Genomic DNA, 15,194 nt, shown 5'->3' on the forward strand with positions numbered 1-15,194 from the left:
TTTTGTGCAATTCGTCACGTGTCATTTCTGGCCAATTGCAGCCAAACGACGCCATGTACAGTTAGGTTGACTGTCTCTGGGACAGCTGTTGAGAGAAGTACCCTACATTTAGCCAAATATTATCAATATTTTTACACATATAGAGACATTTTTTATATATATCTTACCGCCTACCTATGTCACCAAACAAAGTCTGTGATTCGGTTGTCGGTTTTTAAAGGGAATGAAAAGGCACAAGGGCAAGAAACAAAAAGCAGGAGTTGCTGTAAATGGGAATGGATCTGTCTCAAGAGGTAAGTCAACCAACAAGATACCTGTCAGTCCAGGTAGTGTGTTACAAACATACACTCCAAATAAATGTAGGCAAGCCAAAGCTAAAGCTTATCATTACTCTTAATCCAGTTTTAATATGTGTTTTTGTGTGGATTTTGACATCAGATAGACAGTGAACGTGGCGAAATTCCATTGAACTTAATACTATTATCCTGCTGCAGCCAGCTGACACAAAGTTAAGCAGAAAACACGAATCACGAGTAATAGTCCACAGTGTTTCTAACCCGTGTTTAACCCTCAGCTGTCTGTTTGTTGACCCTGCTTTTCAACGTAAACTGAAACTACTTATCTGCTGGAGGTGCGTGCGTGGCAGCCTGTCAGACAACTTGGAAACTTTCATCTGGCGTGGCAGACATGGAGAGATAGCTGTGGTTTAATGCAAAGACAAAAAAAACAACAACAAGCTACTTTTAATGATGTCATCACTAATCACCATTTGTCTGTGTGGCTTAAACCTTTAAAGCCACTCAAACTCAGACCTTACTTTAAAGCTTGATCCCAATCACAGCATTGCAGTAAATGACATTGTGGTGACTAATCATGGTCAGGTAGTTAACTTGGACAAAGACACTGAAGCTTACAATGTAAAAGACACAAAAACAGTCCTAATTTTATTATTCTGTCAATTATTTTTCCGAAATCTAAGAAACTCTCGGATGTGTTTTTTTTTTCTGTATTGGAATCAACTTGACTATTTTTAACCACTACTTATCTCCTCTCTCCTCCCATGCCTTTGTTCTCATCTTCCTCATCTCACATCTTTTCTATCCTTCTGTCCCCCAACCATAATCCCATCTCTTTATTTTCTGTTTTCCCCGTTCATTTTTTATCGCTCACTTCTTTCTCTTGTTTCCACACTCTGTATTTTGTTTCTCTCTTCCTCCTCCCTCTCTTTCCCTCTTTGTTTTTTTTGTTTTTTTTACAGAAGCAGATTGTAGCAGGAAAAAGAAGTTGGCTGAGATCCATCAGGCTTTGATCAGGTGAGACAAAGGTGCTTTGAAAGGTTCTTTCTCTGTCCCCTAAACAGACTCATTCAGGGACATATTCATTTGAGTTGTTTAGTTAGATTTGCTTCCTGGATTTTTTAAATTATTTTTTTAATTATGCCTCACAATAAAACGTTCTTATCTGTCAACAGCTTTCCCTAAATTTTGCCCCCCCCCCCAAAAAAAAAGTATATATATATATATATATATATATATATAAAGAAATCTCAAAAGCCTTAATTAGTGCTGGAGCAGGATGAGTTTTTGCCTAAGTGGTTTTGCCCTCCTCTCTGAGGATCCCTGTCCTACTATTAGATGGTATGAGTTTAACCTGAGACAGTGACCTTCATCATTTTCTGCTAAGCTAATTTCACACACTAAGATTACTCGCATGTGCCCAGAAGAATAGCTTGCCGAGGATCAGGAAGCCTTTAGTAACAGGGGGCCCTGGGAAGCTCATGCTGAATTTGGCAGGCAGATTTTAGTAAATGAAGGATTTAAATGCACAAGAGAAAAACGACAGTCTTCTCCATGCATTCAATTGAAACCTGTGGACACACCACATGGTGCCACAGTGTCAGACGGATGTGGATTGAATTAAACATTGACCAATCAAAGGGATTTGACTTTCTTGAAGGAAAAAATATTTTGAAATAAATCCATCCAAAGTAAGTCTTAAGAGTTACTTACATGCCGACATCAATTCAGAGAAGCGCTTAGATCCTTTTTTCATTTTTCAGGATGTATTGCTTGTAATGTTAAATTACACAGACGTCCTATAACATTATGATCACATACAAATAAAGTGAAGCTCATTGATTATTTATTCGCTCTCTGTGGGAGGGATGTGTCAGACACCAAGGAAACATTGTGTCCTCTAAGTTGAGGTGTTTGAAGCAGTAAAAAGGGGGGAGGAGGATGTGAGCGACTTTGACAAAGGCCAAATTGGGGATGGCACGGCAGGTTCAGGGTTAATCTTTGCTCATGGGAAGTGAAGCCTGGCCTGTTTGGTTGAAGCTTCTGAACCTCAGTCGCTGACAACATTAAAGCTGGTGCTGATAGGAACGGGTCAGAACACGCAGTACCTCCACAAGTCAGGGCTGTATCAGTAACCAAAGGGAGACATAGATAAGACTGGTTGGTACAGTTTTTTTCATATACAATGAGGAAATTCTAAAGAAGTGCATTACACCAAACAATGGCCAGTTCTGTGTGTTGAACTCACAGGGATCCAGTGGACATCGAGACCCTGAGGCGAGCAGCAGCCAGTAAAGGAGGTCTCCTCACTGATGAACTGAGGATTAAAGTCTGGCCCAAACTCTTAAATATCAACGTGTACGATCTTCCACATAAACCCGGTGAGTCTTTGATTGATAATGATATTTACTTGACTGATGTACTCATCATAACACTATAACTAACAGTAACATATATTACAACTAGAAAGTCAATATGCTCTTCTTTTATAGGTCGAGATGTGAGGGAGAACCACAAGGACTACAACCAAGTAGTCCTGGATGTCAGGCGGTCCATGAAGCGATTTCCTAAAGGTGTGTGGGTTATCTTTTAAGATAGCAGCACACTTCAGCTACACACAGATATGTGGCTGAGTTTCATCTCTAATGAAACGTGTCACAATGTTTGTTCATTTCCGTCTGTTTTCCAAGCTGCCTAAAGTGCAAAGTGTGATTTAAAAAAAAAAAAAAAAAAAAAGTTTCAAGGTAAAATAAATGTAGAAGGATTTCTGTTGAAAGTTGTTTTAATAATAGGGTCTTGTGTATGTATATATGTTGTATTATTTTTGGCAGTTTGTAATTTTTGGTAGCCAAACTTAGTTTGCCGGTTCAATATAAAACTAATAATTAGAGTTCAGGGAGGACTTGCATGTCAAATGTTGATCTAGTTTCTAGGATTATAATTACAGAATTTTCCTAGTTTTTTTTCCTGCTTACATGTAAACAAGATTAAGTTTCCAAAACAAGAGCAAACAGGGACATCCTAATTTAGCGACGGGGCGTCAATGGGATTAATTTAAAGTTCTTGACCACGTGTCCAGTCAGGCTTTTATCAAAGTTTGAGAGAAGCAGCAATCCCTGTTGTATTCTTAACTCTCCCTCAGGTATGCCAGCCACAGAGAGAGCCGTGCTTCAGGAGCAGCTCATCGACATCATACTGGAGATCTTAAAACGACACCCTCAGCTCCATTACTACCAGGGCTACCACGACGTGGCCGTCTCTCTGCTGCTGGTCGTCGGAGAGCGGATGGCCATCGCTCTGCTGGAAACACTGTCCAACTTCCATCTCAGGTTTTTACATTTCTTCAAACACTTTCATCAGTGTAAACTCCTCACTATTAAGGTTTTAATAGAGCAAATGAACCAAGTTTTTTTTTTTAAGCAGTAATCTAGTAAGTTTCTCTGTCTGACTTTAGGGATTTCATGGATCCAACCATGGACAGCACTAAACACATTTTAAACTACCTGATGCCGATTCTGGAGCAGGTGGATAAAGAGCTGCACGACTTCATGATTAGGTAAATTGACTTGCACTTACTTATTTATCACCCCTTAAGACAGAAACACCACTTAGCACTGTAACTGCCTGTTGGAGAGAAATGCACTCCAAATTTGGATGACACCTTTTCCCCTTTTCTTTATAAATGTTGAATGTGAGTGACTTTGGACAAAATGTGATGTGTGTAACAACCACTAGAGGGCATCAAAGTGTTGATCTTCACCTGTGAGAAGCACACGAAAGACAGAAGTAGAGTGCTTTGGTTGTGTGTTGGATCTCAGTTTGAAAAGCATCAAGAGGTTTTGGAGTATCAGATGGTCCAGCAGCTGTTTCAGAGGCTTTCTGTCCCACCAGGGAATGCAAAACATTTGCCTTTATTTGTGATGTATAATTAGCTAGAAAATGGCCCATGAGCTTTTGCAGTATATTTTAAACAGTGCAAGTTAAATTTACACGTGTGGCCAGAGTTGGATTAACTTTTTTTTTGAAACCGCCTGTTCATGTTTAACTTTGTGTTCTGGAAACCTCCACATCTGCAAATCCCCCGTCCACACAGAAAAACAAAAAAACAGAACAGAGGAATCCAGACCTTGAACTCGAAGATAAACAGCGGCCCACTTCACAGTCCGGAGGGCTCTGTCTTTTTATGAGCTCTTCAGCTTCCCCTTATCTTCCTTCACCTCTTTTTTTTTTTTTTTTCTTCCTGTTTCCACTTTTTTTTTCCTCCTTTCTGTATCATCTCTCTCACTTCATTTTATCTCTTTTATGTCCCTGTCATCAGACATGTTCCCTGCCCTTTGCTCCCTGTCTTTACCCCCCTCCCCCCCACGTCCATCACTCCCACCGGCTTTTCACTTGTCTCCCTCCTCCTCTTGTACTTATCCTTCTTCCTCCCTGAATGTTCCTATCCAATATTTATCAGCAAACTCTTAGGAGTATCCAATTTACTGGAGACTCCGACAAAAATAGCTGCCTATCTCTGTCAGCACACATCAAAGACCGACAGGGAAGAGAATTGAGAGATTTGAACAGCGAAGGTAAATAAAAATCTCTGAGATCAGTCAGGAGAAATTCTTTTCAGATTTGATAGGGCTGTGAGAAAATCATCAGCCCTCGTGTCTCCATGTTTGATGATTTGATGAAGCCAAACTTTTGAAACATGTTCGACAATTGAAGCAAACTACCACTCAGCTTTGTCAAATGGATGTGTGATATCATCTGATTTAATCCAGTCGTTATTTTACAGATTGCCCCTTTAAAGAAAGAAGTCATTGTTAATCTCAGTTTGTCTTTGATCATTAAATCTACTTGGACGAAACATTCACTTGGTGTCGACCCCTTTAGTCAAAACCATTCTTTGTTGATCTTGTCTTGTTCATGTGGGAGAAGTTTTTCTTTTTTCTTTTGTAAAAACCAGAAATCTCCTCCTGCATTCTTAACTGTCAAATAAATCGCTCGTGGAAAATCTCTGTAAAAATGAATTCTGTTTTAGCAGCAGTTAATCACCCTCTCTGACACTTAGCCAGCTGCTGCAGTTACAGGCCTTAAGAATATCAACACAGAAGCAGTTGTGATGTGTTTCAGAAGCAGCTCAAAACGACTCACAGGATCTTTGAATCTTCTACTTTCTCTGTTTCACATCTTCACACATTCGTCTCTTCTCCGTTCTTCAGATCCGAGGTGGGAACCATCTTTGCGCTGTCCTGGCTCATCACTTGGTACGGCCACGTGCTGCCAGAGTTCAAACACACCCTGAGGCTGTACGACTTCTTCCTGGCCTCACACCCGCTGATGCCCATCTACCTCGCTGCCACGGTGAGAACGCGGCGTCGACGCGAAACAGGAAATGAAGCAGAGGAGGGGCCATTGTTTAGAAATCTTGATCCTCCTGAACTCATAGACAGGCGCATGCAGCAGACTCGTATACTTGCGCACACAACGAAGCAAAGTAGTGTGAGGTGGCTCGACTACTTAATTAGATACCTTCTAATGAACGGACGAGAGAGGCAGGAGAGAAAGAGACGGGGGAGATAAAAAGCATTAAGAAACCAAAGTACAAGCAGCTGACTGGTGTTTGTAATGTGTCCTTTTGTTCATCCCCCTCCCTCAATCTTCACTTATATGTGCTCCTTTAGGTGCTCTAGTACACAGAAATATACACTGATGGAACGTGTCATTTATTATGTCTGTGTACATGTATCATTTTAAAGGTGTTTGAGCATTAAGAGGTCTTTAAAACGATGGGCTTCATGCATCTTAATTAGTGTGTTCATGCTGCCTGTTTGCGTTTGAAGATGTGTGTGTGTTAGTGTGTGTGTGTTAGAGAAGGGGCCGGGCAGAGGGAGAGTTCTGTTTGAAGTGTGTGAAACAACAAAGCCGAATGTAGTTCATGTTTCCTCCAAGGCTGAGTGCAGCGCACAGCAGGGGGGGTTTAACTCTCCGTCAGCCGTGCCGAGCGCTCCCCTCTGCCAACCGAAGACGCTCAGTGTTTCCCTTTGTGGAACCGAACGTGTGTTTTGCAGCGACAGGGTTAAAGCGCTCTTCTCCTCCTGCTCCTTCAGATTGTGTTGCACAGAGAGAAGGAGGTGAAGCAGACAGAGTGTGACATGGCCATGGTCCACCACCTCCTCTCCCGCATCCCTCAGGATCTCCCATACGAACTTCTGATTGGCCAGGCCCGGGATCTGTTCGACCAGTACCCTCCATCTCTGCTGGCCAAGAAGGCAGCCCTGCAGTCTCGCAAGAGGTGAACGAACAACAGTTGAAACTTGAAATTTGAGATCATCAAAAATGTGAAGACTGTTACAGTTGAGTAATGGTGTGACCGATCGTACTTACAAATGCTCTCCTCTTTTTTTACTTTTCTATTTTACGCGTCTTGTGCAGCGTTGAAGGGAGCTTGCAAAGACACATCTCCTATGATTCCTCTCTGTTTTTACACACAAGTGAATGGAGCTGGAGTTACTTGACCTGTTGCTCCTCCAAATCTATGCTTCTGTTTTGTCACATGACTCAATTACAAAAAGTACAACAACAAAAAAAAATCTTCTGCATCCTCTGTCTCTGTAGCTGAAGTCTGTCCATCAACCGCAAACTCTTTCTCCGGTGTCCTCCAGTGTTACTTACAGTCATTGTTCAGGAGAGGAAGTGACATCACTGACACCGGGCCTTGACTGAGTGATCCTGAAAGTGACTTCTGTCCCATAATGCATCACTCCTATAGCTTCTCACTATATACCAGAGATGCTGAGTTATCAGATCTCTCATATTGTCTTACTTTCCCCCTCGCTGTCTTTATCCATCAGAGCGATCTGCACTCAAAGTTAGTCCATCTTTTTTTTTTCTTTCCCTTTGACTTGACTCTCTCATCCATCCTCCTCTAACCATCCTTCTCTGCTTCTTTTTCCTCAAGTCTGTCCATCAGCACCTTCCAGGCGTTTCAGCGCTCGACTCTCCACCAAAGGCCCGACTCTGTTCTCCAACGTCTAACCAAAGCCCAGGGCGCCACCGCCTCCAGACACGGTAAAAATAATGATATTCTAGTCGTATTACAGACCCTGAGGAAGGCCTCTGCACGCACAGGCCATACACGTAACACACACGTGCAGTGAGTGAAGTGAAACTGAATTCTTAACGGGGTCACTTTCAAGTTGCATTAGGTTTAATAGCAATGTTAGAACAAATCTGCTCGTCAAATTAATTTGATGGATCCTCATCTCTTAAAATTGTTCAGAACAAGGCAATAGTAAATATGCCTTCCCCTGCTGGAGCTGCACACCCCTGGGCCAATCATTAACAAGTAAACACATGATGGAGCACACCCTCCAGGCCAATCAAACGCACATTTAAATATGCAGGAACAGAACAAAGAGATGCCTTGTTCCCGTAGGTTTTTTTTTGTTTTTTTTTCAAAAACTGATCAGCGGCGTCTGACATGTTGGCTATGATAAACTGCCAATAAAAAAGAAATATGCCGTAACGTTCCCCTTAGGCCAAACAGTGTAATATAACAATTGATGCACATCATTCCCTGAAGTTTCATCACAATTCAATTAGCAGCATCCACACTGAAAAGCATAACCTACGGAAAGTGGTCGATCTACGGCACCTCCTGATTTCAGTTTGGCAGATGATGATGGAGTCAATACGCCTGAGAGACAAAGCTGGTGTCTAAACGCTGAAAAAGCTCTGAATAGAAACTGACCAGCTGACTTTGGAAGTTATAATCCTTTAGATTTGCGTAACAGATGAACTGTCTGAGGTTTACTGTGAGGCAGCTCTTCTACATTCAGCCCTAAAAGTCTGTAGAAACCAGTCAGCCGGCCGTTTCCTGACACTAGAACTTTAGCAAACATGAATCATTAAACTTCAGTCACTTTGGCACTTTTTTCTCACAAATGTCGTTGTGATGCATCACGAGCTCCGCAGCCTTTTTTCATGACTTGACTGTTGTGCCTCGCCGTCTGTGTAAAAGTTACTGAAGCACAACAAGTAGGGAAAAGTTGTTTCGCCGCTCCGCCAGCAGCTCACATCATCAAGATGGGAAAAAAAAAACACAAAGCGAATCAAACTGTTGAGTTTTGATTTGACTCATAAATCCAAACGATATTGTTAGAAACAAAAATCAGTAAGTTAAAAAAAAACAGGATACAGGCTGGACTTCTGTGAGTGGCTCCCTTTTTGGCAGGGCTGTCAATAAATGTAAACGCTCTCCTTCTGGTACTTTTTCAACGAGCATGTTGTGTTTGCTGCAGCCATTTGTAAATGTTGCTTATGCCTTTGTTAAAATCAGGTTCATTTAAATGAAATCCCTGCTTAAGATCATGAAGGAGGATTTGTTGTTTAGTAGTTTTTTTGATGTCTGTTAAAGGTTTCGGCCCTTCCTTGTCTCCACTCCCGATGTGTTTGACATCCCTTGACCCCGTTTTGTTTTTAATCCCAGTAACACATTTCAGCTTGCTCCCTCTTTGGCGCAGTTTCTTGCACTTTGAATCCTCTTGACCCTTTCGTGTCTCTCCGCTCCTCACGTCTGACCCCCTCCCTCTTGTTCTGTGCTCGTGTCCTCTCGACACTCAGGCCTGGAAGCGGCTCTGCCCCGGGAACGAGGCCAGTTGTGGGGGAAGGGGAACAGGATGGTGAAGATGGCAGTGTGGGGACTGTCGGCTACGCTCGGGGCGGCTGTGTTTGCTGTGGCTCAGACGGCTTTGGACTGGGGACCCGACGTGTTACTACAACTGTTCTGACGTTGGCGTTGGGGATTTAGACTCTGAGACACACACTGACGCACGGTGACAGCAGGAACAGATCTGCTATCTGCTCTTCAGATGACAAACAATGAACAAACAAAGACTTGAAGTGACTTGTTGAAGGCTCTACTGCTAAGAGGACATGTCGGAGGAATCCAGGAGGTCAGTTATCTCTGTGCCAAACAGGTTGTTGCTACTCAACCACGGTGAACATATGTTAACTACCAGTCAGCCTCAGGGTGTGTGTGTGTGTGTGTGTGTGTGTTGTATGTATCTGAACAAGTGTCCCAAACCGCATATCAAGCATGGATGGATAACGTAACAGGCCAACCGTTGTTTGATTAACTGTCCCTCTCCTGAGGGCGTTCCAAAGACCAAAAGAAGTCAGAAAATGGCAACAATAAAAAACCTCAGAGTTGGTAAAAAAAAAAAAAAAAAAAAAAAGAACAAAACAGAACATCAACAAGAAAGTTCCAAACATCAGCTTGGGGACGCAGAGATCGCAATTTTGCCACACAATGGCTTCAAAGAAATCCAAGAAAACAAAAAATACACAAACTAACCTCAAAGGGATGCAAAATGACCAAAAAGCAATCCTAAAGAGACAAAGAAGGTGACAAAAAATGAAGAAATTTTCTATAGAGATGCAAAGAAACCACAAATTCAAACAAAAGAACTAAGAAGTGTAAAAAAGATCCATTAAACAAAGATGTGTTGTGACCGACAGAGATGTGTAAAACCAAAATCTTTCCACACATGAGAAACATTAACACATCTTGCTTTTTTTTAGGCAGTTGCTCTCAAGTTAACACGGTGTCTTCTTGTGTTTCCTGTAAGCTGATTATTTTGCTGATCTCTCACTTTTAGCCTGTCGTGCTAGTTTTGTTGCCTTTTTTGTTGACGTGCTTTAAGTACATTTGTCGGTTCAGCAGCTGTATCTGAGAGCCAAAAGTGCCCATAGCCAGCGCGATGACACATGAATACAAATTATTAAAGAGTATTTCTCTGCTGAAAGCTTCCAGTAGTGAGGAAAGAAAGGAGAACGGGAGAGAAAAAAATAAAAGATGGCGGGACAGATTTTGCCTGAAACACACTGGAATTAATTGCTTCCCTATTGGTTGTCAGCCTGCTACATTTACACTACAGGTTTCACACACAGACAGAGCAAGCTGTTGCTGCTTCGAAATGTGAACAAAACGCAGCACTCGATGCAAACAGCGGCTGTCTTATAAGATACAATTAGCAACAGTCTTTGAAAAACATGTTTTGAAATGTTATTTTTCCAGAACACATTTATTTGCGAACGTCATCGGCCCACCACTGCTGAATGGAAGACACCAGTACTTTTTATATTTTTAAAATATTTAGTAGGTTTGCGCCATCACCCACCCTGAACTGCTGTCAACAGAACTACAGTCCATGTACTGGGCTTTTCTTTCGCATCTTATTTCTCTGTAGTATTTTCCATGATAGACCAATAAAAAAGATGTTAGGGCTCCACTTTAGGAACATTTGGACGTATTATTTTAACAAATATCGGAGGTTGTCTTTTGAACCTTTGCTTATATTAAAAGTTTACTCCCGGCATCCTCTGTAAACAGGCAGCACACAATGTAAAACTTAATTTCTTTAACCTGAATATTAATGTTACAGACCGTTTCCACCTGAGGCCCATGCATATGTATGGAGCACGTGGGCTTCTCCAAACAGTGATGCATGCTCTAGTTGTTGCCTCATATTGTGAAACATTTATCAGCTTGCACTGCTGGAGCCAAGCTGCTGCATCTGTAAACACAACTTCACTGGAGTCACAACGCTCCTCTCCCCTGTCATCAGATTTACAGTACAGTGAGTGTGTCACATCTGTGCTCAGCTGAATGTGAAGTATACACTATTGATTTTTAGACGTGTGTTAGCACATGATTTGGTTGTGTTCAACAGCTGAGTGAAAAATGTGTTGGACAAATGCTGAGTCATTTTCTCGAGCCTTTGAAGAAAGCAGAGCTGAGTAATCATTGCAACCAGTAAATCCATAAAGATCCATAAGAAGATAGTGAAGAGGATATCTCAGAGGGTAACCAGTTCTGTAGTTTACGCTGGTGTTAATCAGTCACGTTATTAGACAATCAATAAACGTATCAAAGGCGTGTAGCTCAGGTAATTAGCTGTCCTGCTAGCCAGTTAGCATTCAGACATCCAGTCAGCTGCTGTGAATGTTTGAAGAAGCCTTTTGCTGTTTTTCTTGCCATCGTGTGCCGCCTCACATTTCCACGCTTGCCTATTATGTGATATTCTCTGTATATTTGTGACAGAGGACGTTTGAAAATGCTCACTTTAGTCAGCTTCCAACAACCATCAGGAGGAGTGTACGTATAGTTATTTCAAGAGCAACAATCTGGTTGGCCATTTATGCGAATGAGAAATATTTGCGATGTTTGAACCTGTAATTGTTCGGTATGAATGTGTATTTAAAATGAAAATGAGTTCCAGGAAATGTGTATTTCTGTGGTTGGTAGTTATCATTGGACTGGTGTTTTTATTTTTTAATCTTAAAACAGGAGCAGTTAGACATCAATACACTACTTTTTTTATTTGCAGTGTTGAGTTAATATATAGCACTCTCACTTTGTGTATGCTAAATAACAGCCTTAACTTAGCTCAGCATGGCTTAGCTTAATTTAGGCTTAAGAAAAGAAAAAGGGAAAAACTTGACTCTGTTTGATTGTAACAAAAACAACAAATAGCACCTTTAACCCTCACTAAGAAACAGTGGGTGGTATTCTGTGGAGAGTATGAGGTGGGCTTTTCTTAGCTGGTACAGTTACAGACAGGCAACCAGCAGAGACTACAGGAAGTAACTATTATACGTATGAAGTGGAACAATGAATCATTTTACTTTCATTTAAAAAAAGTAATTTACAAGCTTATTTTTTCTCCCATTTTGTCGAATGTTATGTTAACTATTTTGTTACACGCTTTGCCTCATGTGCGGTCTGACAGTATAGATAAAGATAATGAAAATCAAAGGACATTTATAGGCAAAGTCTGCTGCCACGTGGTGCATGGCTGACATTGATGTACGCTGACATTTATCCTGCTGTTACTACCCAACACATCATGCAACAGCCAGTTTAATTTTGTTGATGCAACAGCTTTAATTTGACAGTGATTGCACATAGTTGCACGTAGAAATTTATGCTTTAAAAAATGTTCTGTTATTGACCAAAAGTGGCATTTGCATTTAATGTGTTGCTTTCACTTGTGTGGCTGCCTATAGGACATAAATATGCAAGTTAGAAAGCTTTTGAAAAGGGTCTGTGATCTCCTACCAAAACTCAATATGCTACTTCATTGTTGTATAATTAATGCCAGGTAGACACACACACACACACACACACACACACACACACACACACAGACACACACACACACACGTACACTCACACTCACACTCATAGAGAAAAAGAGCGTTGGTTGGTGCCAGATCATAATGAGGATTTAATTTCTGCCCGTGGCTCATGGCGTGCTGAAGACAATTTCTCCTCATCTTTTTTTCTCACATTCACACTCGAACACCTTCAGCAACACCTGCACTGCTCTCAGTCTGCCAGAGACCTCTGATGAAAAACAATCGAAGCATGATCGGGGCTTTCAATAAAAACAATCAAGATGTTAGAATGAGAAGATGGATGTTTGAGATGTTAACCTCTGGTCCAAACTTGAAGAAAACATGAACAAAATGAGCTTCATTATTTAATTTCTAGCCAGTGTAACGGATGACTTTTGATTAAAGTTACTTTGAATCCATCAAATGTGATCAATGCTTCAATTTTATTATCTTTCCCGTCTTCCTTTTTTAATTTAGTCCACAGACTGTTGAGCTCTTTTCACTCCACCTATTATCCATCTTGTTAAATCTGTTTGCCAAACAAAAGAATTAAATGCCATGGATGTTTAATTCTGATAAGTTTTTGAATTTGAGGAGCTCTAATCAGTGTTTGTTAATTATGACACTCATATTGCATCTATAGACAAATAAACACAAACTGTTCTACTTTTAAAGGAACACTAAACGATTGAGAGCAAAATAACACAAGAAAAAAAAAGACTGGGAAAAATAGAGAAATATGTTTGAGTGATTTTAAAAGCAGATTTTTCAGTTGAAGATGATGTAACCTGACAGTAGCGTAAATCTCATTTGACAGCCACTCGTTCGGTTGATTTAAATAACCCCAAAAAAAACATACAACCCAGAAAAACAAACACTTTTTATGTACATCAAAATAACTCATATTTCATCCCAAATTATGAGTTCACTGTTGTGTGATGAGGAGCCTGAAGCTGAACTCCCACAGAGCTCGTGTTGAGCCTCCCATGACCGCTCTGGCCTCCCCTCAGGTCTGAAAAAAAATCCAGAGAGAATCAAATCACACCAAATGCTTCTACAGATAATGAAATAAGCCCTTAATGTATGTGTGCACATTTCCCATAATGGTTACTTAACCTTTGGTACAAACGGTACTCTTGAACATATCAGGTTCTTTGCACCTTGTACTTGTAAAACGGTTTTATCATCAACAGAAGAAGAAGTTTCTGTGTGTTTGAAGGAAAACAGAATAAATGATGAACAAATCCCCTTCCGTTTCATTCTTTTGAATTTGTCCTTTACTTACTTTTCTGCAAGTCCGTAGTCCACACCACACAGTTATGCCTTTTAAAGTTTAATGTCTAATGTCATAACATTTACAGTTTATGTAATGATTGATAATTTTTTAAGCTAATCACTGCATAAATTAACTTGCTGTGGCTTCTGATCAATGTTTGCTCTTTGTCCACTATGATTGTCTACCTACAGTAATATTTTGTTACAGATTAAGTTGTTGAACAAAACAAATATAAACATGACATGAAATTGTGCAGTCATTCCCCAGACATTTCCACATAGAGTAAAGTCCCTGATGCACAAAGAAGTGGTACCTCAGACCTCCCAGTCAGCTGCGTTGATGTTCAAGGAGCATGGTCGGGAAGTGCAAGAACGTAAATCCCACAACCATCACAGCTCCACAATGAGATGGGTCAAATCTGCAACTGAAATGGCTCAAGTTCACCAAGTTCGCTTAGCAGGCGTCATCAATATGACAACAGTAACCTGTTAAGTGACGTCCTTTGTATTAAATACTGAAGCAGAAGCAAATTATACCACATATATGGCAGCCATCTTTTTTTAAAGTATTTAATTTTGGGCTTTTTCGGGCCTTTTATTGGAGAGACAGGACAGTGTTCATGGAGAGAGAGAGAGAAGAACAGCATGCGGGAAAGAAGCCTCAGGTTAGATTTGAACCTGGGTTGACCGCCTGGAGAACTATATAGCCTGTGCACATGGGGCTCGCGCACCAATCGCCGACAACCCAAGCAGCCATCTTTTTTTGATTACAAAATGGTTAATAGCACTTCTCTTTACATTCCAGTACTGTTTACACGTTTGTTTGATGAGTAGTTGTGATCGGCCTGCAGGATCAGGTCGCATTGAAATTAGTCTGCAGAGAGTGTAACCTGCCAGAGAAATTAAAACATGAACTTGCAAATTCCTCTATTTCCCAGGTGTATACATTATATTATGCCGGCCAATTTCAAAAGCATTGAAAGATTAATCAACGGTGAGTATTTAGCTAGTTTCAGCAATACATAATGCATCCTGTGTTTTATGAATATCCAGCTGCTGTTTTAGTGACTTTTCAGCTTTAAACAACACATTGATCTCTCTTTCTTCCTGTGTGTCTCTCTGTTCTGTACAGCTGTTGTCTTTTCATACACATACTTAGACTGGCCTCCTTGAATAAAGGGGGTCAGAGAGGATTTTTTTTTGGATGTGCATGTGTGGGCAGGACAGGGCTGCGCATCTGTCCGTCTGACCCCCAGGGACACGACAGAGCACAAAGCCGGGATGTGAGGTGAGGCAGAAAGGAAAGGGTTAAAGAGTAGCAAGGGATAAGAAAAGGATACGATTTATAATGTAGGACATGTGGTGGTCAGATTCAAGGCAACAGATGTAGCTGAGGTCCTTAAAAATACACATATTAAATCGCAGACCCCCAAAGGATTTCTAATGAGCTGT

The 15,194-nt window shown here is 41.0% G+C and overlaps 1 protein-coding gene across 1 annotated transcript; it reads left to right on the forward strand.

The window, feature by feature from the left end:
* The first annotated feature begins 7 nt into the window (after positions 1–7).
* On the forward strand, positions 8–13,715 carry LOC306839844 (TBC1 domain family member 20). The gene is made up of 10 exons (XM_079368769.1): positions 8–293; positions 1,259–1,313; positions 2,547–2,677; positions 2,789–2,869; positions 3,439–3,625; positions 3,751–3,852; positions 5,507–5,648; positions 6,395–6,579; positions 7,246–7,355; positions 8,910–13,715. Exons 1-10 carry the CDS (start codon positions 224–226, stop codon positions 9,074–9,076), a joined length of 1,230 nt encoding a protein of 409 aa, XP_079224895.1. The 5' UTR covers positions 8–223; the 3' UTR covers positions 9,077–13,715.
* Positions 13,716–15,194: the final 1,479 nt, after the last annotated feature.

The sequence above is a fragment of the Symphodus melops genome (genome assembly GCF_947650265.1).
Source record: "Symphodus melops genome assembly, chromosome: 18".
Lineage (NCBI taxonomy): Eukaryota > Metazoa > Chordata > Actinopteri > Labriformes > Labridae > Symphodus > Symphodus melops.